Source organism: Microcaecilia unicolor, chromosome 2 (genome assembly GCF_901765095.1).
Source record: "Microcaecilia unicolor chromosome 2, aMicUni1.1, whole genome shotgun sequence".
NCBI lineage: Eukaryota > Metazoa > Chordata > Amphibia > Gymnophiona > Siphonopidae > Microcaecilia > Microcaecilia unicolor.
Window position 1 is genome coordinate 75283460 of NC_044032.1, and position 25295 is coordinate 75308754.

At 44.9% G+C, this 25295-nt stretch overlaps 1 protein-coding gene across 2 annotated transcripts in view; it reads left to right on the plus strand.

Moving 5' to 3' along the window:
- WDR70 (WD repeat domain 70) overlaps positions 1 to 25295 on the plus strand; it is a 596086-nt gene that overhangs the window by 409706 nt on the left and 161085 nt on the right. For both annotated transcript variants that reach the window (XM_030193048.1, XM_030193049.1), the window contains exon 11: positions 1151 to 1250. In XM_030193048.1, coding sequence (XP_030048908.1) covers positions 1151 to 1250 — 100 coding nt within the window. The remainder of the gene's footprint in view (positions 1 to 1150; positions 1251 to 25295) is intronic.

The window sequence follows — 25295 nt, forward strand, 5'->3', positions numbered from 1 at the left end:
TAGTAAAAGCAAATTAGAGAAAATGGAAAATTATCAAAGAAGGTTTAACCTAAGTCTTCTCAATTTTCCTCGTAATCCTGTTATTTCTGCAAGAGAAATGTTTAAAAAATAATAGTTTTATTTGGGCTTTCTATACCTCCTTTGCCAGTTAGCAGATCATAAGAACATAAGGGTAGCCATACTGGGTGAGACCAATGGTCCATCTAGCCCAGTATCTTGTTTTCCAAACCAGGTCACAAGTACTTGGCAGAAACCCAAATCATGGAAACACTCTATATTACAAATCCCAGGGCAAGCAGTTTCTTCCCATGTCTGTCTCATAGCAGACTATAGACTTTTCCTCCAGGAATTTGTCCAAACTTTTTTTTTAAGGTATATGGCTTCCTCCAAGTCGAGCACTGAGTGCAAAGATGAATTTTGTACAGTTAGACTACACTGCTCTCCTTATATAACTAAAGCTCTGTGCCCATTGTAAACACAAGTACCAATGGAGCTTCTACTAAAAATACATATTTTTAACTTTGTTGACATCTTTAACAATTGCTAATTTTTGGTGTTTTGGAATGGGAATTTTCATCAGCCAAGTGCTGCCATCATTCAGAGAGAAAAAATATATAAAATGATGGATAACGCATTTGATATACTTTTTATTTATTTATTTGTAGCATTTGTATTCCACATTTTCCCACCGATTTGCAGGCTCAATGTGGCTTACATTTGTCGTAATGGCGATTGCCATTTCCGGGTATCAGACTTACGGATGGTATTGCATTAAGGTACATAAATATAGAGTATACATGGTGCATACTATCTTTGTGTGGTATAACCAAAGCAATTTATATATTATATACATGTGCTTCTCTGTCCCTAGTGGGCTCAAAATCTAAGTTTTTATACTTGGGGCAATGGAGGGTTAAGGACTTGCTGTGGGAATAAAAGACGGCTTCCTTGGTTCTCGGCCCAGCTGCACCAACCATTAGGTTACTCATCTGCTGTCTGTAAAGTGATTTTCTGATTGCACTTGGTTGTGTGAAATTTAAAGGATAATATGCATGTATTGTTTGCAAAACTACTTTTTACAATATTTAATGAGAAATTATTATATTGTTAAAGCAATGCATTTTATGTGTCTTTCTGGCTTGCTGAACAGGTCCATACAAAGTTCCACTGCAGGCAAGCACATGCTCCAGGCACTGACACATCATGCTTGACATTTTCCTATGATGGCACAACCATTGCAACTCGAGGAGGTAGGTGTCTGACCTATGTTCTTCCCTAGTACAGCATGTTACTGCAAATGAGATAATTATAGGAGTCAGTTTCCAAAAACTCATGGAGCTTTCTGCTACTTTGTACCCATGGGCCTGCATACTCATTTTCAAAAGGAAATGCCCCAAATGAAAAATGGTAGAGAATAGGAGATCTATTTTGCATAAAGAGAAGGTTAATCATTTTTGACTAATTTTTTCTTCTTAAATGCTTTCCGGATTTTTATATTTGTTTTTTGTTTTTGTGTTTTTAAATAGTGCTGTACTGATGTCTCTATGTGTATACTTTGTCCACTGGAGTGTTGAAGGGTTAGAACAATCATTTCAGCTTTTTCCAGTGCGCTCCCAGGAGTCTGTCAAAATGGTCTTTGAAGGCCTTCAAGACTGTAGCCCTATAATACATTTGCAAACTAGGGGCCCTGTTTACTAAGCCGCATTATAGGCGCATTAGCGTTTTTAATACGCGTTAACCATGTATGTGCGTTAACCGTGTATGCGCCTACAATATTCTTATAGGTGCCTACATAGTTAACACGCATTAAAAACACTAACACACCTTAGTGAACAAGGCCCTAGGACTCCAGGCTGGATAAGTTTCTGTTTTAGCTAACCCATGGCCTTTTGCTCTTCCAGGCAAATTTCTTTAAGTACATATTCCACTGGGTCACAGTATATATTCCACTTCTGAAAAAATAAATTCCAAGGTAAATACTAATGAACATTTGCGAAAACAAAAATAAGAATTAACTATTTATTTTTATTTTAACTCGCTCCTTTTCAGTAATAACTCAAGGTGAGTTACATTCAGGTGTACTATAATTGCCTCTGTATGCCCTGTTCAGCTTTGAGTTAAGGAAATCCAGCTCTCTAGCTAATTCCTAATCTTCTGCAAAAGGAGTTATGTTTATTTATTTATTTTATTGCATTTGTATCCCACATTTTCCCACATTTGCAGGCTCAATGTGGCTTACAGGGTTTTGTTATGACATAGTCATTCCAGGCTATCAGTTACAATTAGTAAAGTACACAGATTAGGTAAGGGAAGGAAGAAAGAAGGTGTGAGGCAGGTTAGTGTAGAAGGTGGACTTTAATGACTGGGTGGGTTGGTGAGGTAGTTTTGTAGGTTATGGGTTCTCTTTGTAGGGTTTGTTGAAGAGATGTGTCTTCAGAGATTTGCGAAAGTTAGTTATTTCATCCATGATTTCCAGGGCTGTAGGTAGTGCATTCCACAACTTCGTGCTCATGTAAGAGAAAGTGGTGGCGTGTATCAGCTTGTATTTTAGTCCTTTACAGCTGGGGAAGTGCAGATTGAGGAATTTGCGGGCTGATCTTATGATGTTTCTGGGAGGTAGGTCCACAAGGTTTAGCATGTAGATTGGGGCGTCTGCGTGAATGATTTTATGTACAATCGTGCAGATCTTGAACGCGATGCGTTCCTTTAGTGGTAGCCAGTGAAGTTTCTCTCTTAGGGGTTTTGCACTTTCATATTTAGTTTTTCCAAATATGAGTCTGGCTGCAGTATTCTGGGCTGTTTGGAGTTTTTTGATAATCTGTTCTTTACAGCCAGCGTAAAGTGCGTTGCAGTAGTCCTGGTGACTTATTACCATTGACTATACCAGGGTACGGAAGATGCATCTTGGGAAGAAAGGTTTTACTCTTTTGAGTTTCCACATGGAGTGGAACATATTTTTTGTCATGTTCTTCACATGGGCATCAAGTGTGAGGTTTCAGTCAATGGTGACTCCAAGGATTTTCAGGTTTTGTGAGATGGGAAGGGAGTAGTATGGTGTGGTTATGGTGGAGTAGTTGTTTGTGTTGTGTTGAGAAGTGAGTACAAGACATTGTGTTTTTTCTGCGTTAAGTTTTAGCTGGAATGCGTCCACCCAGGAGTGCATGATTTGGAGGCTTTGGTTTATCTCCTTGGTGATTTCATTTAGATCATGTTTGAACGGGATGGCAATCGTGACATCGTCTGCGTATATGTAGGGGTTGAGGTTTTGATTGGCTAGAAGTTTGGCTAAAGGTATCATCGTTAGGTTAAAGAGAGTTGGTGAGAGGGTTGATCCTTGGGGAACTCCACATTTAGGTATCCATGGGGGTGATATGTCCGCATTCGTTGTTACTTGGTATGATCTTGTGGTCAGGAATCCTTTGAACCATTTGAGAACTGTATCTCCTACTCCGAAGTATTCTAGTATGTGTAATAGTATTTCATGGTTAACCATGTCAAAGGCGCTGGACATGTCGAATTGTAGGAGAAGTATGTTATTACCAGTTGCAATTGCTTGTTTGAATGAGTTCATTGCGGATACTAATACAGTTTCGGTGCTGTGATTTGATCGAAATCCTGATTGAGATTCATGCAGGATTGAGGTATTCGGTAAGTTGTTTCGTCACTATGCCCTCCATGAGTTTGGTTGTGAGCGGAATAGAAGCTACTGGGCGATAGTTGGTTAGGTCCATTGTTCTTTTCTTAGCATCTTTTGGTGGCGGAGTCAGTAAGATATTTCCTTTATCCGTGACAAAGAGGCCATTTTGAAGTCTGTGGTTTACATGATTCGTGAGGTCTTTTTTGAATTGTTTAGGGGCAGATCTTATTAGGCTGTTAGGGCAAATGTCTAATTTGCATTGTGACTTGGCGTATTTTCTGAGCCAATGTGAGGTTTCTTCTGACGATATTGTATCAAAGTTGGTCCATGATCGATCTGATGGGCATTCTCCAGGTTTTGGGTCTAGACATTCAAGGATGCTTGTGTACTCAGTGGTGTTGGTAGGTATCATGAATCTGAGCTTTATAATTTTTTCATTGAAGTAGTTCGCAAGGTTGTTTGCGGATGGGGTGTCTATATTATTAGAGGTAACCAATGTAGTTTGAGTTTGTTTACTAGTGAGAAGAGTTTGTGTGTGTCCTTGTAATTTGGTCCTATTATGGTTTTGTAGTATGTTCTTTTAGTTTGTCTGATAGCATATTTGTATTTTCTTTGTAGTTGTTTCCAGTCTTTGAGTGTGTGTTCGTCTTTTTTCTTGTTCCATGCTCTTTCTAATCTTCTAACTTGAGTTTTTAGTTCTTTCAGTTCTTCATTAAACCATGGTATTGAGTTTTTTCTATGTGAGGTTCTGGTTTGAAGTGGTGCTATATTGTCTAGTATTGTTTTTTTGTTGTTTTTTTTTTTTTGTTACATTTGTACCCCGCGCTTTCCCACTCATGGCAGGCTCAATGCGGCTTACATGGGGCAATGGAGGGTTAAGTGACTTGCCCAGAGTCACAAGGAGCTGCCTGTGCCTGAAGTGGGAATCGAACTCAGTTCCTCAGTTCCCCAGGACCAAAGTCCACCACCTTAACCACTACTGCATCTGTTGTCCCATTCTTGGAGAAATTGGGGTGAGTCTGTAGGTGTTATCCATTCATCGGTATAGAATAGTTGCCAGAATGTTAGTGGGTCTATTTTGCCTCTCGTAGTATAGGTTTTTTTTTCCTTGTTTTTGTTCTCCAGTGGAGGGAGAGGTTTGCTTTGTAGTGATCGGACCATGGCATGGCTGTCCATTTTTTATCTGTAAGTGTGAGGTTAGGTTCTGATGAGAATTTGTGGGTGAAAATATCTAGTGTGTGTCCTGGGAAGTCTCTGTAAGTGATTTCCACCACTAGCACTTCTATTTTATCTACATTGACTCTGAAACCAGAATATCTGAAGAAGTTTCTTACTTCCTGCAGCTCTAATCCATTATGTAAAATTACTCCCAAAATTAACATGTTCTTAATAAAATGAGCAGGAAACTCCACCTTATCAATTTTACATCATCCACGCAGTAGCTGGGCGGTAGTTCCGAATTGATGCGTGTTAGACACGTAGGTGTCTGTGCGGCATAGTAAATGGGCCCCTCAGTGAGGAAGTGATCTACAATACTGTGAGCAGTATACTTTTAAAACTTGTTCTGGGCTCTGATTGGCCCAGGAGCTCAATTTCATTTGGATTTTACTGGCTTTTTCCCCAGTCTTGACCAGGAAGAAAATAGAGTAGGATCTCTTTGCTGAGGCTCTGTGAACAGTTATATGCCCTGATCTTCCCAGGTACATTTTAGAAAGTTAACAAATGTTTAGATAGTTTTATAATTGATCCATATTTCAATTACCTGTTATTGTTTGCTGATTGCACTTTTTCGGTTCATTGTTCAGAATTTTAAGACAATAAGCAACTTTCAGTTTATTGCCTCTGCCTGTCTGGACTGATAAAGAATCTTGATGGTTTGTGTGTTGGGTCTGTGAGTGCTTTCTAGGAACTGTGGGACCACGGACCACTGGGAGTGTGGCCCCCCAGTAACAGAGAAATCACTGGGGAGACTCAAACAGAGGCAGTTATGACCCAGTCGGTGGGAGGAGGGTGCTAGTGTAGAGCACAAGCGGAAGATGCAGGTGGACCTGAGCTGTGCTAGGGATAGATCCTCTAAGTGACCACGGGGTAACCCCAGGCGGATGGCTAGTCATTTTGTGACAACCCACTGCCCATCTGCAAAACTAATTCCCTAATCCACTGGTAATTCTTTTTTTTTTTTTTATCAGCTGCCAGTCTAGCAACTTAACTAGTCATATTGCCATTCTCCATATAATTATGTTTGACTAATTTTAACAGGATTTCTGTTCTCTCTATCTTCATCTTGTCGATTTTAGTATGTCAGTGGGATTTTCTATTAAGATATTTTGAGATCCTCTTTCTTTATACTTCTTTTTTTTTTTTTTTTTGGAAGAGGGGCTGTTTTAAACTGTCTGTTTTGCTGGTACAACATTTGACAATTGTCCTCCACATAATTTAAAAACATAGCTTAGGTCCTTGCTGATGGCAGTTATACTAATACAAATAGGTTTGTGATGAAGAGAGTTGGAAACTATACAAGATGGAGAGGGCTCCCATTCCCTCACTTATAAAGTTTTGTTTGCAACAGTATGCTTACCCCGCACAGATCCCATCAGAATTAGCCCAACCATTAGGCAAGACTAGGCATATCACCTACGGCAGCAGCTTCTTAAGGGCAGGAAAGAGCAGCTGCAACCAAAGCTGACAACCCCCAAAACTCAAAGAACCACCAATGCATACTTTTACCTGCAGGAAGAGTGGGTGATTCTCAAATAGTACATCAATAACTATAAGAGGAAACTATAGAGTCCAGAAAAATCACACATGATTATAGTTGACAGACAGAAATACCTTGGTCTGAGGGAAATAAATTTCAATAATTAAATCATAATAAAAAGTGGAGTAAAAGGACCTTAGCACACTCAATCTTTGGTCAAGAAAAAAACCCCTCTAGTTCAACTTTCAAATGTCCTCATCAAAAATTATCCTTTCCGGAAAGACCAACAGGTATAACATGAAAGAACACTCAAAAAATCAAAAGTTCTCATTACATAACCGCAAATAATGCTACATTTAAAAGACTTCCAAGATGATAGTTATTGCAAACTTATCGACTTCTTGGAAGTGTATTTTTTTAAAATTGAAAACATTATTTGCAGTTTTAAACTGAGAATTTTTGATTTTTTGATTGCTCATTCATGTTCTACTTGTTGGTCTTTTGGGAAGGATAATTTTTGAAAATTAGAGACATTTTGACGTTTGAAAGTTGAAGTGGAGTTTTTTTCCTTGTCTGGTGATTGGGTGTGCCCTGACCAGCTAAGATTAAACATGCATTTTTTTATGATTGAATTTTTGTGATTTTCAAATAGCCCATGTACCTGGGTAAATGACTTTTGGAAATTGCCCTCAGTTGTATGCATGTATGTGCACACACACACAAACACACACACCAAAGTTTAAAAACATGTCTGGGGGGAGGGGCAGATTAATACTACTACTTATCATTTCTGTAGCGCTACTAAACATATACGGCACTGTACTCTTGAACATGAAGAGACAGTCCCTGCTCGACAGAGCTTACAATCTTTAGGACAGACAAACAGGGCAAATAAGGGAAAGGAAATTACTAAGGTGGGAATGATAAAACATGGGTACTGAACAAGTGAGTAAGGGTTAGAAGTTAAAAGGTGGGCTTTTAGTCTAGATTTGAAGACGACTGGAGATGGAGTTTGACGTACCAGCTTAGGAAGTCTATTTCAGGCATATGGGTACAGCAAGATAAAAGGAACGGAGTCTGGAGTTAGCAGTGGAGGAGAAGGGTGCAGATAAAAGAGGTTTACCCAGGGAGGAGTGTAGGGAGAGATAAGAGTGGAGAGGTACTGAGGAGCTGCAGAGTGAATGCACTTGTAAGTCAGTAAGAGGAGTTTGAACTGTATGCGGAAATGGATATGGAGCTATTGAAGTGACTTGAGGAGAGAGTTAATATGAGCATAGTGACACTGGCAGAATATAAATTGTGCAGCAGAATTTTGAACAGATTGAAAGGGAGAGAGATGGCTTAGTGGGAGACCTGTAAGAATCAAGTTGCAATAGTCTAATCGAGAGGTGATATGAATGTGGATAAGAGTTTTGGTAGTGTGCTCAGAAAGGAAAGGACAAATTTTGGTGGTATTATAGAGAAAGAAACGACAGGTTTTAGCAGTCTGTTGAATATGTGCAGAGAAGGAGAGAGAGGAGTTGAAGATGACCTCAAGGTTACGAGCTGATGAGACAGGGAGGATGTTATCCAAAGACATAGAGAATGGAGGAAGAGGAGAGTTCGGTTTAGGGGGAAAGATAAGAAGCTCAGTCTTGGTCATGTTTAGTTTCAGATGCAGGCAGCAATGTCAGACAGGCAGGCTGATATTTTGGCCTGGATTCCTGCTGTAATTTCAGAGGTAGATTTGGGATAAGATCAGAGTACCAAGGGAAGAATTATAGATGGAGAAAAGAAGAGGTCCCTAGGATAGATCCCTGAGGTTCACCAACTGATAGTGGGATAGAAGTGATGCTTTTAACTCCTAACCCTTATTCGCTTGTTCAGAACCCTTACTTTATCATCCTTACTTTAATATTCCCTTATCTCTTGTTTGTCCTCTTTGTCTGTCCTTATTAGATTGTAAGCTATGTCGAGCAGGGGCTGTCTCTTCATGTTCAAGTGTACAGCGCTGCGTACGTCTAGTAGTGCTATAGAAATGATAAGTAGTAGAAGTGGCGGAGAATCCACCAGAGTATACACTAAAAGTACGATGGAAGAGATAAAATGAAACCCAGGAAAGAACAGAGCCCTGAAATCCAAGTGAGGACAGCATATCAAGGAGTAGGCGGTGATCAACAGTATCAAAAGCAGCAGATAGAACAAGAAGGATGATGAAAAAATACAGACCTTTGGATCTGGCCAGGAACAGGTCATTGGAGACTTTAGCAAGCTCTGGTTCAGTTGAATGAAGAGGGCTTAAAAGCCAGATTGAAGTGGATCAAGAATAGCTTGAGATGAAAGAAAGTCAAGACAATGGTGGTGAACAGCACGTTCAAGTATACTGGATAGGAAAGGGAGGAGGAAGATGGGTCAATAGTATTGATTATGTATGTGATGCTGTGATCCACTTAGAGTTGCAGGAGAGTGCAGAATATAAATTTTTTAAATAAAAAAACAAATAAAATTCAAAAGTTATAGTAAGTTGCAGAAATATCCATGCCTCTCCCATGCTCTGCCCATGTGTACGCCCTCTCCCTTGCAGTTATGTGCCAAGGAACTTACATGCTACGTTATAGAATATCCCTTAGTGCACTTACATGTGAAAGAGCCTATTTTCAGCACTTGCATGGCCAAGGCGCACAGTTATAGAATTATCCATTATTTGATTAAGCAATACAACACCTGTGATAGAAAGCCAGGACAATGTGTTGCAAAATAAGTCTGGCTTTCTGTCAACAAGTAAGTCATTCAGTACAGGAATCTTATTACAGACAGATCTAGGGTTCACTAACATAACCTTTAAAGATGACCACAAGGTAATATAGCAGGTACATGCGAGGGCAAGGAACTTACAGGTACCGTTTTAAACACCAATGGCAATCTTGTAGAAAATTTGGCAGTTGGGTTTATAAAGCCATATTGACCATAACCAGTTATGATAAGTATGGAAATTGGTATAGGAAAAAGGAGCAAAGCAGTGACCACAAGATAAACTCACAGTTCCATAATATACCAGGCATCTTCTAAACAAGACAGGAAGTGGAAACACACTGTTGTCCACATTAAGGGCCCTCTGGAATGGCCCTTCAGTGAGGGCCTGTTATGGAGCTAGTCTAGGCCCTCCTTTATGACATAGCAGTGGCGTAGCCAGACTGCCAATTTTGGATGGGCCTGAACCTAAAGTGGGTGGGCACAAAATTTTCTCTCTACCCCCCTTCCCCAGCAAAATTTAGTCACACTAATCAGATGCATTCGTCACACAGGGGTAAAGTGCTGCTTTTCAGTGCATCAGGTTTCAGAAAATAATTTATTTAATAGCCTAACACCCTTTTCAATGAGCTTTCAGAAGCCAAAACCTCCTGCCCCAGGTCAGTATAATGCTGTTATGGTATCTTCTCCTGACCTAAGGAAGGAAGTATTGGTCTCTGAAACTTTATTAACACAGGTACCATATTACTTTATCCTAAATTTAAAATAAAATTATTTTCTTTACCTTTGTTGTATGGCCATTTACTTTTTCTCATTGTGTTGCTCCCAGTCTTTAGATTCTGCTTTCCTTCGTTCGTCTTTCTCTTGCCACGGTTTCTTGTCCATTCATCACCTATGGCTTTTCATCTTTTCCTCACCCTTGTTCTCCACATGCCCCTTCCTCTTATTCTCCAGTCTTTCCCTACTCTGTCTTCTCCCTCTTTCCATCCAGCAGCTCCCCTCTTTCTCTCCTCATCCTTCCAGTGTCTCCCCTCTTTCTTTTGCATCCAGCATCTCCTTTTTCTCCCTACCTTCTATCCAGTGTCTTCCCTCTTTCTCTCCTCATCCTTCCACCCATCTACCCTCTCTCCTGATCCTTCCATCTAGTGTCTCTATCTTCCCTCTCCTTCTATCCAGTGTCTTTCTATCTCTCTACCCTTTTCTGTCTCTCCATATCCTTCCAGTCTCTCCCATTTCTCTCTGCATCCTTTCATCCATCTCCCCTCTTTCTCTCCCTATCCTCCCATGTCCAGCAGCTCTCTCCCCTCCAGTCCCTTCTTCCTCTTTCTCCCTTGTCCAGCAGCTCTCCAGCCCCTTCCTCCACTCCCTCCCATGTCCAGCAGCTCTCTCCCTTCCATCCAATCACCTCCTCCTCTCCATCCCATGTCCAGCAGCTTTCTCCCTTCCCTCTAGTCCCTTCTTCCTCTTCCTCCCTTTTCCAGCAGCTCTCCAGCCCCTTCCTCCTCTCCCTCCCATGTCCAGTAGCTCTCTCCCTTCCCTCAAGTCCCTTCTTCCTCTCCCTCCCATGTCCCAGTAGCTCTCTCCCTTCCCTCCAGTCCCTTCTTCCTCTCCCTCCCATGTCCCAGTAGCTCTCTCCCTTCCCTCCAGTCCCTTCTTCCTCCCTCTCCCATGTCCAGTAGCTCTCTCCCTTCCCTCAAGTCCCCTCCTCCTCTCCATCCCATGTCCCAGTAGCTCTATCCCTTCCCTCAAGTCCCTTCTTCCTCTCCCTCCCATGTCCCAGTAGCTCTCTCCCTTCCCTCCAGTCCCTTCTTCCTCTCCCTCCCATGTCCAGTAGCTGTCTCCCTTCCCTCAAGTCCCTTCCTCCTCTCCCTCCCATGTCCCAGCAGCTCTGCCACTTTCCCTCCAGGCCTGCCCATCCACATCCTTCGTGCGCTGTCGCTGCCCTTTTGTCCCGCGGAGGCAGCGTTCAGCATTTCCTTCCTGCCCTGTCTTCTCCCCAGGCTCCGCTGCATCGGTCCCTGCAAGTGGAATCCTTCTCCTTTTCGGCCGTCGCGCTGCGCTGCCATACACACAGGCAGCTTCGCTCTCCCCCACCGCGTTCATCCGGCCTTAAACAGGAAGTGCATCAGAGAGGGCCAGATGGACACGGCAGGGAGGAGTGAAGCTGCCTGTGTGAATGGCAGCGCAACGCGACGGCTGAAAAGAAGGAGGATTTCAAATTTCCACTTGCAGGGACCGATGCAGCGGAGATTGGGGAAAAGACAGGGCAGGATGGAAACACTGAACGCTGCCTCCGCGGGACAAAAGGGTAGCGACAGCGCGCGAAGGATGTGGATGGCCAGGCCTGGAGGGAAAATGGGTGGGCCTGGGTACGCATGGTTTCAAATTCCACTGGCAGGCATAAGAAGTTCTCTGTCACACCATGGGTTTACAGCACTCTGCAGAAGCAGTCAGCATGGGAACATATAGGTGTGCCATATCTCTAACCTCCATGCACACACTACAGTAGTCTAGCAATTTCAGCTCTTCTTAAGGGCCTGTTCCTTTATGGAACTGGTCCAGGCATTTGATGAGGTTACTAAAACAGATTAATATACTTATATATAAATACTAAGATGCTTTCAACTGTGTATGTATATTTCCCTTAATTATATGCCTAAAATGAAACATATCATGGATGTATCAAAATTAGAAACCTTACATTTGATCAGATGTTTCAATGTCTAAAACAAAGTTCTTTTAGCAAAATATGACTTTCCTTGGTTGGCAACAGCTATTGTCTTGCAATATCATCTTAATTCAGACAACCAGGTGACAGTGTTTTACATCAACAACCAGGAATGGGCTTTGACCCCTCTTTGCCCAGAGTCCATTTTATTTATTGCATTTGTATCCCACATTTTCCCACCTATTTGCAGGATCTCAGATGGTTCATGCCTTGCTCCTTTGGGCAATATACCTGCCGGGCTTGGAGAATCTCTTAGCAGACAACCTCTGCAGAATTATAGATCCCTACTAGTAGTCCTTACTACCTCAGGCAGCAAAATTCCTCTTACAGTCAGAAATGGACCTATTTGTTATCCATGTCAACAACAAAATCCAGAAGCTCTTTTTGGCAATAGGTGCATTCTTCATAAATTGAGGTACAGTCATCCTTCTGCCTCTTTGTCACTGCCTCCAGTAGCAGAAACTCAGGTAAAGATAAAATGATGACTAAGCTGCAATGAGTCTAGCTCCTGACTAGCCACTGCTGCCTTCTGTTTTCCATGAGAGATCCCCATCTCAACCTTCTCCCAGGTCTAGTGTCTCACAGCCAGGGTGCATTGCTGCTTCCGGATATCACTAAAGCAATGCACCCTGGATGTTGTTGAGAAAATAGGTTCTTTCTGTAGCTAAATTGCCAGTGTCTCAAAAGTGCTTTTGACATCAATTAACCAGTCCACCAAAACCTCTTACATATTCAAATGGAGAAGGTTTCTATTTGATGTATGGATACATATATGGGCAGAACTCTGTCTTTTCTCTTATTCTATTACAAACTCACATCTACTCTGCTTTTTCTTGAATCGTATTTACAGATAAGCATGGTCAGAATTCATCTTCATGTTATTGCTGCTTTCCACAACCATGAAGAGGGAAAACCTCTCTCTTCTCTTCATCTAGTGTCTTGGTTAATAAAAGTTGGTGTCACATCAATTTCTCTACAATGTCATCTGTATTTTCTTGCGATCTTACAATTCTTACTGAAATCATAAGACATCCCTCTGAGCCCATTCACACATGCTATCTCAAATATCTAGCCTTAAAGGTCATATTTCCATAGTAAGGACATCTGCTACAAGCGTGTTTGAACTTAAGGCATTGGGGAGTTACCCACTGAAGAATTTTGTGTACAATAAAAGAGAGGCTATGAATGTGCCCGTTAAATTTCTGCTAAAGGTAGTTTCAGATTTTTACTTAAATTAATTCATCAGTCTTCTGGTCTTTTTGTGTAGGTTCCATCCACATAGGACAATGGAAACCTTGCATACTTCATACTGTAAAAAAGCTCTTTCTTTTTAATTACACAGGACCAAAGATTTTCAGAAATGTCCCATTGCTTCATTTCTTGTGACCCTAATAGTCCTGGTTTACCAGTTACAATAGTGCTACTTGGAGTTCACTGTGTATTAGACCCAGGGCTTTTTTTGAGGGGGTACTTGGGGTACTGAGTACCGGCACCTTTTCCATTGTCTGCTAAAATTGACCCATGGTCCCTAAGTTTTAATGAAAGAGCTCAGGCTCTACACACCAATTCTGCCTTGTCATAGATTCTGTGACTGGATGCTGGGGGCCTGGCTATTGTGCGGTGGGTTCCTCAGTGATCACCCCACCCCTGAAGGGTGGCTTGGCATTTGAGTACCGGCACCTTTTCGCTGGAAAAAACGCACTGATTAGATCACACTACTGCGTGGACATAGATTTCTATCAGGATATTAGATTTGGGCATTTATCTATCTATTAGCATTTATTTACTGCCCTTTTGAAAAAAAAAATACCCAAGGGGGTGTACAGCAAGAATAAGTCAAACGTAGGCAATAGACAATTACATCTGTAAACATAGTCAAATAATACACCTTATGGCAGAGTATGCTGACAATATCAACAATATATAATAAAGCATCTTAATAGACAGCATAGGGTATAAGATGAAATGGAACATATAGACAGATAGGATAACATGTGTTAGAAATAAAACCGACTAACAGAAAAGTTGGAGGGAAATGATCTCAGCTAGAATAGGAGTAGATCAAGATCTGTTACAATATATCTTGCTGGTGTTAGTTCTTGTGTGTGTGAGTAGCTAGTCCATTAAAGGCTTGGGAGAAGAGCCAAGGCTTTCACTTTCTTCTGAAGTAGAGATACTATTGTATTATGCAACGTCTTTTAGAAAGTGCATCCAGAATGTGGCTACTCCAGAGAAGGCACTTTGCCGGGTGTCAAACTGCATGATTTCCTTTGGAGAAAGTATAGTTAGGACTATTCCTTGGGAGGATCTTAGTGACCTTGAAGGTATGTAGAAGAATATTCTGTTCTTTAAGTAGTCTGATCCATTTCTTTTAAGGGCCTTGAAGATCAAAAATAGAGTTTTAGATTTAGCCCTGTATTGTACTGGTAGCCAGTAGAGTTTTTGCAGGAAGAGTGTTAGTCATGCTGCAGTTATTCTGAACCAACTGGAACTTTTGCAAACTCCTTCCAGTATAGTGGGTATTACAGTAATCCTGTTAATTTTTCCTGTCAATTTTCCAGTTTTTATGGGTTCTCTTCCAGTTTTTATGGGTTCTCTTGTGTCCGAAGTGGGAGGAAGTTTAAAGGTCCCTACTGTTTTTTCATGGAGAAAACAAAGGTTCTTACCTATAACTGTTGTTCTCTGTTCATAGTGGGAAAATTTCATTATATACCCTTTCATCTTACCAGTGGCGTAGCCAGACTTGACATTTTGGGTGGGCCCAGAGTTAATATGGGTGGGCACTATGTATATAGGTATAAGTAGTGTTTCTTGGGATACTACAAAATAAGGCCTTAGAATGCACTTGATGATGGATTTCTAAGTAGTCTCCCCCTAACAGCTGCATCAGTGTAAACCACATACATAACAGAAAAACCAATTTATTTTAATATAATTACATTTTCCCATATCTTAAAATTGACCCGACATAAGTCTACTACAGTGGCAAACCTCTCAACACACAACAGGATCTTGCAATATAAATACACAGGAAAGATGTATTCAAATTCTGGTAGCACCTCAATAATAGCAATACAAAATCCCTTAACTGTCAGGTACTTTGTGAAGTAACACTAAATCCTGCAAAGAAACTTCTTAGAGCCTATGTTGCAAATCTCAACACCAATTCTGAACACGAATACCAATAACAGTACTTTTATAAATGCAGCAGTGCATATACATAACAGCAATACACTTCCCATTGGAAAAGTCAGACAAGTCAGACTCATACAACCTGACACAACCTACATGCCAGCAGAATCTCTCACCTTGGTCACATGCAGAGCACATACCAACTCTCATCAATTACAGAATAGAGGACCAAACATTAGCAATTGTCCTGTAGACTGGCATCAGTCCATCCCTGCCCTTCAGCCTGGCATCGGCTTTTCCCTTCCCTACCCCACCCCACCATCCATCTCCATAGCCCAGCATCAGCCCTTCCTACCTTACCCTCTTCCCCATTTTTCCCCGTAGCACTGTATCAGCCCTTCCCAATCATTCATCCCATAGATAAGCCCTACCATAACCCCCCACCCCGCCCTTTAGCCTAGCATCAGCCTTGTCCTACCCCCTACCCATCCTTCCACGGTCTGGGATCTCTTCCCCCAACCATGAAGGACACCAGCATTAAATATAAGACTTTTTTTTATGTCCTGGGCACTGCAGAGCCCACCTCCACCCAGAAACCTGCCTATATTAAATTTAAAACATTTTTTTAAAAAATTTGTAACCTGGGCCCTGCAGAGAACAACCCCCCAAACTCATCAACATGAAAAATATACAACCTTTTTTAGATTGCAACCTGAGCATTATAACAAATTTATTGTTGGTGGGCTTCTGGGTGGGGGTGGGCTCTTCTCTGCCTAGTGAAAAAAGGTATATGAAAATTATTAAATATGCCTTTTTTTTTTACCTAGGCAGTGAAGAGAACACCCCCACCCACCATTACATTGTACAGGATGTTAAAATTAAAAAAATATATATATGTTTTACCTGGCCTGAGCAGCTGGGCTTTGGTGGTGGTGGAAGATAGTGGAGCAGACTCAGAGCGCAATAATTGTGCTCTTGCTCCATGTGTTTTGTTGTGGGGCCACGGGGGAGTGCTGCTGAGGCAGGGCAGACCGACAGAGTGGAGGAACAGGAACCGCAACCGCGACCGCGATGCGACGATAGCCGGCACAGACTCCCCTCCCATGCAGCACTGCGGTGCCATTGCGCATGAGGGAGGGGAGGAGCAGAGCTCAGGGAGTGAGGTGAGCGACAGAGTAGCGGCGCCAGCGTCTAACAGTACAATGGCTGCAGCCGCTGCACTAAAAACAAAATTAGGCAGAGGAGGACCGGACAGCTGCCGGCTGCCTGGGTGGGCCTGAGCTGAGATTGGGCGGGCCTGGGCCCTCCCAGGCCCACCCATAGCTACGCCCCTGCATCTTACTTTGGAGTTTTAAAAATGTAATTTCTTTTACTATCTTGAGCTTCACTATATGACTGAGATGGCCTTGGAAGTGTGGGTCCATGTGCAATCTGTCAGCACGTACTCAGAAAATCTACTAAATTAGGACACTATCCAGCTTATTTTCAAAAGAGAAAGATGCCCAGATTTCGACCCAAATCGAGAGATGGGCGTCTTTCTCCTGTGGGCGTCCAAATCGCTATAATTGAAAGCCGATTTGGGGCGTCTTCAACTGCAATCTGTCGCGGAAACGGCCAAAGTTGACGGGGGCGTGTCGGAGGTGTGGTGAAGGCGGGACTGGGGCGTGTCTATCGGCCGAGGAGAGATGAGTGTCCTTGGGCGATAATTGAAAAAAGAAAGGCGTTTTTAGCGCGAATTTGGGTCACTTTATTGGACCCTTTTTTTCCACGAACAAGTCCCAAAAAAGTGCCCTAAATGAATGACCAGATGACCACCAGAGGAAATTGGGGATGACCACCCCTGACTCCCCCAGTGGTCACTAACCCCCTCCCACCCAAATAAAATCAACTTTAAAACCATTTTTTTCCCCAGCCTTTATGCCAGGCTCAAATGTCATACCCAGCTCCATCACAGCAGTATGCAGGTCCCTGGAGCAGTTGTTAGTGGGTGCAGTGGACTTCAGGCAGGTGGACCCAGGCCCATCCCCCCCTACCTGTTACACTTGTGGTGGTAAATGGGAATGCTCCAAACCGCCCCCAAAACCCACTGTACCCACATCTAGGTGCCCCCCTTCAGCCATAAGTGCTATGGTAATGATGTAGAGTTGTGGGGAGTGGGTTTTGGGGGGTATTTGGGGGGGCTCAGCACCCAAGGGAAGGGAGCTATGGACTTCAGAGGTAGTTTGCTTTGTTTTTTTAATTGATACAAGTGCCCCCTAGGGTGCCCGGTTGTTGTCCTGGCATGTCAGGGGGACCAGTGCACTACGAATTCTAGCCCCTCCCACAACCCAATGCCTTGGATTTGGTCGTTTTTGAGCTGGGCGCCTTTGGTTTCCATTATCGCTGAAAAACAAAACCGCCGACCTCAAATCCACACAAATCCGATGTATTTGGCTGGCACAAACCGTATTATCGGGAAAAAGATGGACACCCATTTTTTTCGAAAATACGGTCTGTCCTGCCCCTTTATGTACCCGTTCTCGGAGACAGACGCCCATGGAGATGGGCGTTCACGTTCGATTATGCTCCTCCACATCAACATCAGTGTCATCACTCACTTGTGTGATCTAATTTATTCTGCAATCCATGGAGAACATCAATTAGGAGTAAACAACTTTTTTTAAACAGATGATAAGATCACCAGTTGAAACGTGCATGCTCAGAGGTATATTTCACAGTGGGAATGTATGTTTTGGGGCCGAGTGTGCTTGTAACTGTGAGTAGATGGGGTGATGAGTGCTGGAGGAGATGAGTGATTGGACTTGGATATAATTGGCAGAGCGACTGAGTAAATGAGTGCATTGGGAGCTTGTGTGTTGAAGGACTGTGTGTGTGTGAATGGATCTGGGGGATGACTGAGGTAGTGAATAGATGGGTGATAACAGGCAGAAGAGCTGAAAACATGATTAGATGAAGTGTGGTAGTGGATGGGAATGATGGGGAAGGAGGCACAGTGAGTGAGTGGATGAGGGGGTTATAATTTTGTACGATGCTGAGTTAATGTCTGAGTGGTTAGGGGATTTAGGCATGGAAGAATGACTGAAAAATCTGAGTGTGTGTGTGGAAGGGACTGTGTAGCTGTGGGAAATGGGTACGTGGAGGGGGGAGGGTGACTCTGCTCTCCTTTTTCCTTTTCTTTTATTTCTTTCCTTTTGTACTCTCCCTGCCCCTTTCATTCAGTCCTGTCCATTCTGTCTCTTCTTATGTCGCCTAGCTGCCATTTAAATTCATGCAGTCATGAGCCCAGTCACTTCTTCAGTATACAGGCCCACTATTATGGGTCCAGCTATACTTGTGCAACTAGTGGTGGTGGGGGAGAGGGGTGGAGGCAAGGAGGAATCTCCAGTAGCTCTTTCGCTAACAGCTCCTACATCTGTATAGGCATATCTTTGTCTGCATGAATATGGACAGACAGATGGACTGAGGCTCAACAATAGGTGTTATCACCTATTGTGAAAAACAGCAAAATCTGATAAGCAATGTAATACATTTTTCATCATACACATTTGGTTGTGACGTTGGTTGTTGGTGTACGTGTTAAGATGGCCTTATTAACAAACTTACTTATAAAATAATGGTGAAATCCAGTGGACCATTCAAATGTGTTCTTATAGATAAAGAACTGAACAGTGGGAGGAAGTGACGTCACGAGCCTGAATGGCCGCCTAATCTCGGAGCTCTGCACTATCCCACCTATAACTAGCAGTCATCTGAATTAAAAACCCTCTCCCGGAGCTGCAAAAAGCTGTAAACAACAGGCGAGTACATCAGGGCTGCGAGATGAGTAAAAAGAGTGGCGTACTGCAGCGGGAAAGCAAGTGAATTTCGGCACGACAGACAGAGCGGGGCCCAGTGCGGCAGGGCTCACCAAAGGGCGAGGAGGTTGTCGGAATCTGGGTCGACTTCATCTCGGGAGGAGCGTGGCGAACCCGCTTTTGAGCAGGCAATGTCGCAGGATCTTGCAAAAACTCTTGAGGTGATCAGAGCCGAAATTCTCGCCTCAAAGGATGAGATACTAGAGCACGTAGATGCCCTAAGTGTGGACTTGCGAGAGTTGGGAGGAAGGGTGGAGACTCTCGAAGAGCGTGCAGATGAGCAGATGGAGAAAAATGTGGAGGTGGAAAGGCTCCTGAAAAAACTGGGGGACCAGGCGGAGGAATTCCAGTATAAGCTGGACGACCTCGAGAATCGGGGGCGTAGACAAAACCTCCGGTTCCGAGGAGTCCAAGAGAATGGTGACAGAGAAGACGTCCTGGCTGTAGTGCGGGCGCTTTGTGCGCAATTGATGGGAGCTGACTTCGACGTAAATGAAGTGGGCATAGAGCTCACAGAGCACTAGGCAAAGTGAATGAAAACAGACCGTGAGATATTGTGGTGTGGTTTACCACATATCTTGGCAAAGACAAGATCTGGTAAAAGGCACGGCAGACCTCTAACCTGGAGTTTAAGGGGGGCAAAGGTGGCGATCTGTCAAGATCTGTCGCTGTTTACGCTGAGTCAGAGGAGAGCTATGAAGCCAGCCATGGAAGTCCTGACCAAAGAGAAGATTCCCTACCCATGGGCCTTTCCATTTGCGATATGCTTTGAGATAAATGGAGAACAACAGAGATGTCGAAGTGTGGGGGCAGTGTGGCAAAGGCTTCATGAAGTGGGATTGGTTTCGACGGCGACCTTGCTGGTGGAGATCGCGCCCTCTACAAAAGCCCGGTTCCAGAGATGGAAAAGAGTGGAGAAGGAGATTAAGAACAAGAAGCCCAAGACCTGAAAGACTGATGATCTAAGACAGATAGATGGTGAGACCTGGAACTGATTGTCTTTGAATGACACTGTTGTGAGACTTTAGTGGGAGAGAAATATTGAGAGGTTTATAAAGTTGGACAGAGAGGGATGAATCCATGTATGTACAATGTGCGGAGGGGGTGGGGGCGGGAGTGTTTGGGAGGTTATATTTGTATAGGTTTGTATTTTGGAGTTAGTTTTAAAGGGGGGCTGGTGAGGTTACGTTCTTCTTGTTCCCAAGCAGGGCCCTTGGGAGTTGGTTGGAGGTTGATAACGCGGGAGTGGGATGGGTATCATGCAGAGGATGGGAGGGGGGAGGATAGAAGACAGTTGGGGGAAGGAGGAGGGGGGGAAGGGTAGAAGTCTTCCATTCAAAGATTGGTTGGACCAGAGTTGCACAGATGGAAGATCTTAAGTTTCTCACTTACACAGTGGCGTACCAAGGTGGGGGCGGTCCGCCCCGGGTGCATGCCGCTGGGGGGGGGGGGGTGCCGCGCGCCTGTCGTCTCTTCGTTTTCATGCTTTCTTTGCCCAAGAACAGGTTACTTCCTGTTCCGGGGCAGAGGGAGCATGAAAACGAAGAGCCAGCAGGCGCGCAGCACCCCCCACCCCCCCAGCGGCGTGCACCCAGGGGGGGAGTTCTTTCATCGGGGGATCAGGGGTTCTTTCACCGGGGGGGGGGGGGGGCGCATCAGCGATCCGCCCCGGGTGTCAGCCCCCCTAGGAACGCCACTACACTTACAATATAAAGGGTTTGAACTCCCCATACAAAAGGCACGCTTTAATGCGGGAATTGCGCCTGACAAAGCCACATGTGATATTTTTACAAGAAACTCATTTTTTAAAGCGATACGAAGGATTGCTGTCCTTTAAGCAATACCCACACGTGGCATGTACTTCAGGCATGTCAGGGGCAAAGAAAAGGGGAGTGGCTATATTCCACAAGGACGTGCAGATGCAGGTCTTGCATTCAAGGAAAGACAGGGAGGGTAGATATCTTTTTCTGCATATTATGTTGGAGCAGGAGGAATATACATTGGCTGGAGTCTATGCCCCAAATGAAGGTCAAGACTGATTCTTTCAGAAGCTTTTGAAAGAGTTGCAAGCCTTTGCTATAGGGGTAAGGTAATAGTGGCGGGAGACTTCAATACTACAATGCAGCCAGGCCTGGATAGGTCGACGCCTCCTGCTCCACTGGATTGTAAAATCTCGCAAAGCTTGAAAAACTTTGTAGAGGATATGGGATTGTATGATGTATGGAGATTGGGACACACTAGAGGGAGGGATTACACTTATTGCTCCCCGGTGCACCTCTCCTACTCTAGATTGGATTATATTTTTTTGGATAAAACACTGTCAGAGGTGGGGAGGGGGGAGAATCTGGTATAGGGCCCATTACCATCTCTGATCATGCCCCATCCTGGATTGTTGTTCCTTCACTGAGGGAGGAGATGAGAGAAAAGAGATGGACACTCAATAATAGTCTGTTGCAAGATCCGGAACTTTTGGCCGGATTCATCCCAGTCTTGAAAGAATATTTTGATATTAACTTAGACTCAGGACCATCACTGGGGGTGGTATGGGATGCCTTTAAGGCCACTTCAAGAGGGTACTTTATTAAATGTGCAGCACAGAAGGCTAGGGCCCATAGGATGCGACTGCTTTATTATATGGATCGGGTGATGGCTTTGGAAGCCAGATACAGGGTCTCGGGCTCTGTGTCTGATTATCGAAAGCTACAAGAGATGAGATTGGAGATTGCTTCCTTGTAAGAGGATAGTTTGAAATTCGTCCATGCAAGGGTGAGACAGACATATTATGAGTGTACCAACAAACCGGGTAGACTAATAGCTACTAAGCTGAGAAAATTGAGGTCAGAGAGACATATCCTTAAAGTGCGGGACGCCAAGGGTGGTGTGACACAGAAGTCAGCACAGATCAGGAAATGCTTCGCCCAATACTATGAGACATTATATAAGCAGGATGCTGCCGTACAGACTGGGGAAATAGATGACTATTTGCAGCCAGAGGCTGTCAGGCCTATTCCACGATCAGTGAGCCCCTGTGCCAAACACGTCTGGCAGCCAGACAGTTCTGATCTTACCTGGAGAATCAGGACAGGAACTTCCCCAGGGAGGAAGGACTGGAACCCAGGAGGGACAGCAGACAGATGGCCAGAGCCCAGCACCAGGTCAAAACAGAACTTCAAGGCAGACGGCAGGCAACAGCTAAGTCCAGGTCCAATCCAAGGTTCTGGGCAGGCGGCAGGCAAAAGCAAAGTCCAGGTCCAATCCAAGGTTCTGGGCAAGCGGCAGGCAAAAGCAAAGTCCAGGTCCAATCCAAGGTTCAGGGCATGCGGCAGGCAAAAGCAAAGTCCAGGTCCAATCCAAGGTTCAGGGCAAGCGGCAGGCAAAAGCAAAGTCCAGGTCCAATCCAAGGTTCAGGGCAAGCGGCAGGCAAAAGCAAAGTCCAGGTCCAATCCAAGGTTCAGGGCAAGCGGCAGGCAAAAGCAAAGTCCAGGTCCAATCCAAGGTTCAGGGCAAGCGGCAGGCAAAAGCAAAGTCCAGGTCCAATCCAAGGTTCAGGGCAAGCGGCAGGCAAAAGCAAAGTCCAGGTCCAATCCAAGGTTCAGGGCAAGCGGCAGGCAAAAGCAAAGTCCAGGTCCAATCCAAGGTTCAGGGCAAGTAATCCACAAAACACAGAACTCAGGAACCACACAAGCAGAAGCCGAAGCAAAGAGTTCTGCCAGCCTCTGTCCTTAAGTAGCCCCCTCCATCAGGAAGACAATCTTCAGCTGTCCAGGGGGTGGAGCCTGCAACCCGCTCCAGGGCTCTGGATAGGCTGGTCACCGAGAGAGGGCGGAGTCCCGCCGCGACCAGCCAATCCAGACCTCGAAGGGGCGTTCTCCCTGCTCCCGGGCCCCGCGCCCGGAAGAGACTCACCAGCTTGTGAGTGCCGGCCATTATGGCAGCGCCAGCGCTCTCCAGCCGCCACCGCGCAATAGCGGCGAACCGGTGCCGTCCAGGAGGTCAGCACGATTCCCCGCATACGCCGCCCGTAGCCAGCGATACCCCGCTCTCTCCTGCTCGCGGAGCGAGGCATCACTGCGGGCAGGGCGGCACAGGTAAGGGACGTGACAGTACCCCCCCCGTAAGCCCCCCTCCTCCGTCTAGGCCCTGGTTTTTTAGGGTAACGAGAGTGGAAATCGTGCAACAAGTCAGGGGCCAGGATGTTACCAACTGGCTCCCAAGAGTTATCCTCAGGACCAAAGTTCTTCCATGAGATCAAATAAAATAATCGTCCTCTCTGGAATCTAGAATCAAGAATTTCTTTTACCTCAAACTCAGGATCAGGGTCCGCGTCTGGAACCAGAATCTTCTTTGGTGCAGGATGCCAGCGGGAAGTCCGAAAAGGTTTAAGCAGAGATACATGGAAAGCATTGTGAATGCGAAGGTTCCCAGGTAAGTGAAGACGATAAACCACCGTCCCCACTCTAGACTTCACAGAAAAAGGCCCGATGAAGCGAGGAGCAAATTTAAGGGAAGGAAGTCGAAGTTTGAGGTACTTGGTGCTGAGCCATACTCGCTGTCCTGGCTGGAATACGGGAGCGGCACCTCGATGTCGGTCAGCAAACTGCTTATATCGTGCGGCCGCCCTCCCCAACTGCTGACGAACCTTCCTCCAAGTGGCATGAATGGTGGTAAGAGTAGACCGGATCAGTGGAGAGGCTTCATTCAAAGGAATCGGAGGTGGCAGACGAGGGTGACGTCCGAAAACGGTAAAGAAGGGTGATGTCCGAGAAGCAGAATGGAAGCTATTGTTGTAGGCAAATTCAGCCCAGGGCAGGAGATCAGTCCAATTATCTTGCCGATCATTTGTAAAGGCCCGGAGAAATGCTTTAAGGGTCTGGTTAGTGCGTTCTGCCATGCCGTTGGTCTGGGGATGGTAAGCTGAAGAGAAATGCGTGGTAACTCCAAGGGCTGAGCATAAGGATCTCCAAAATCTAGAGGTGAATTGAGAACCTCTATCACTGATGATGCGGTGCGGTAGTCCATGTAACCGAAAAATGTGCTGGATAAAATGGGAGGCAAGAGCCGCCGCAGATGGCAGGGACCGCATGGGTACGAAGTGCGCCATGCGGGAAAACCGATCCACCACCACCCAGATGATAGTGTTGCCCTTGGAGCAAGGAAGATCCGTTATAAAGTCCATTGAGACCTCCTGCCAAGGTAACTGGGGTATCGGCAATGGTTGAAGAAGCCCCCAGGGCTTGCCCGGCAAAGACTTGGTACGGGCACAAGTAGGACATGTAGAGACAAACTGCCGAATCTCCTGAGCCATGTGCGGCCACCAAAAATAGCGGGAAATAAGATGAAAAGTCTTACGAAACCCAAAATGTCCCGAAAAAGCAGCAGAATGACCCCACTGGAGAACCTTGCGACGAGACCGGACAGGAACAGGAGTCTTAAGGTAGGCGGATGCCCCCACCATAGGGGAAAGGCAAGCAGGATTGAGCATAGGATAGAGCTCCTCAGGTTCCTCTGGTACATCAAAAGCTCGGGAAAGAGCATCCGCCTGTATATTCTTCTCCGCGGGACGGAACACCAAGTGAAAGGTAAAACGCGCAAAAAACAGGGACCATCGGGCCTGCCGGGGATTCAAGCGTTTGGCATCTTGTAAATAAAGTAGGTTTTTATGATCCGTAATGACCGTAATGGGGTGAGCCGCCCCCTCCAGCAGGTATCGCCATTCCTGAAAGGCGAGCTTCAGAGCCAGCAGCTCTCTGTCACCGATGGTATAATTACGCTCTGCTGGAGAAAACTTCTTAGAAAAAAAAAAACAAGGATGTCTCTTACCAGAGGAAGCAGTCTGGGACAGTACGGCCCCCACCCCCAAAGCAGAGGCATCCACTTCCACAACGAAAGGTTTAGTGACATCCGGACTTCGGAGCACAGATGCAGACAAGAAAGCCTCCTTCAAGGTAGAAAAGGCGTCCAGAGCAGCTGGAGACCAGTGCCGAACATCCGCACCCTTCCGAGTAAGGGCTGTTAAAGGAGCTGAGAGGAGAGAATAATGGGGAATGAATTGTCTGTAGTAGTTAGCAAATCCAAGGAACCGCTGCAGAGCCCGGAGACCTTGGGGAAGAGGCCAGTCCCGGATAGCCTGTAGTTTAGCAGGATCCATTTGTAATCCAACAGCAGAGATAATATGTCCCAAAAAAGGAATAGTGGATTGATGGAATGCACATTTTTTCAATTTGGCAAACAGTCGGTGATCCCGGAGCCGTTGAAGTACCGTGCGCACATGCCTGGGATGATCCTGAGGAGAAGTGGAGAAGATCAGAATATCGTCCAAGTAAACAATGACTGAAGAATAAAGGAGATCCTGGAAAATGAAGTTGATGAAATCTTGAAACACAGCCGGAGCGTTACAAAGACCAAAAGGCATGACACGGTACTCAAAGTGGCCTTCATGAGTATTAAACGCAGTCTTCCACTCGTCCCCCTGGCGGATCCGGATCAAATTGTAGGCCCCTCGGAGATCCAACTTAG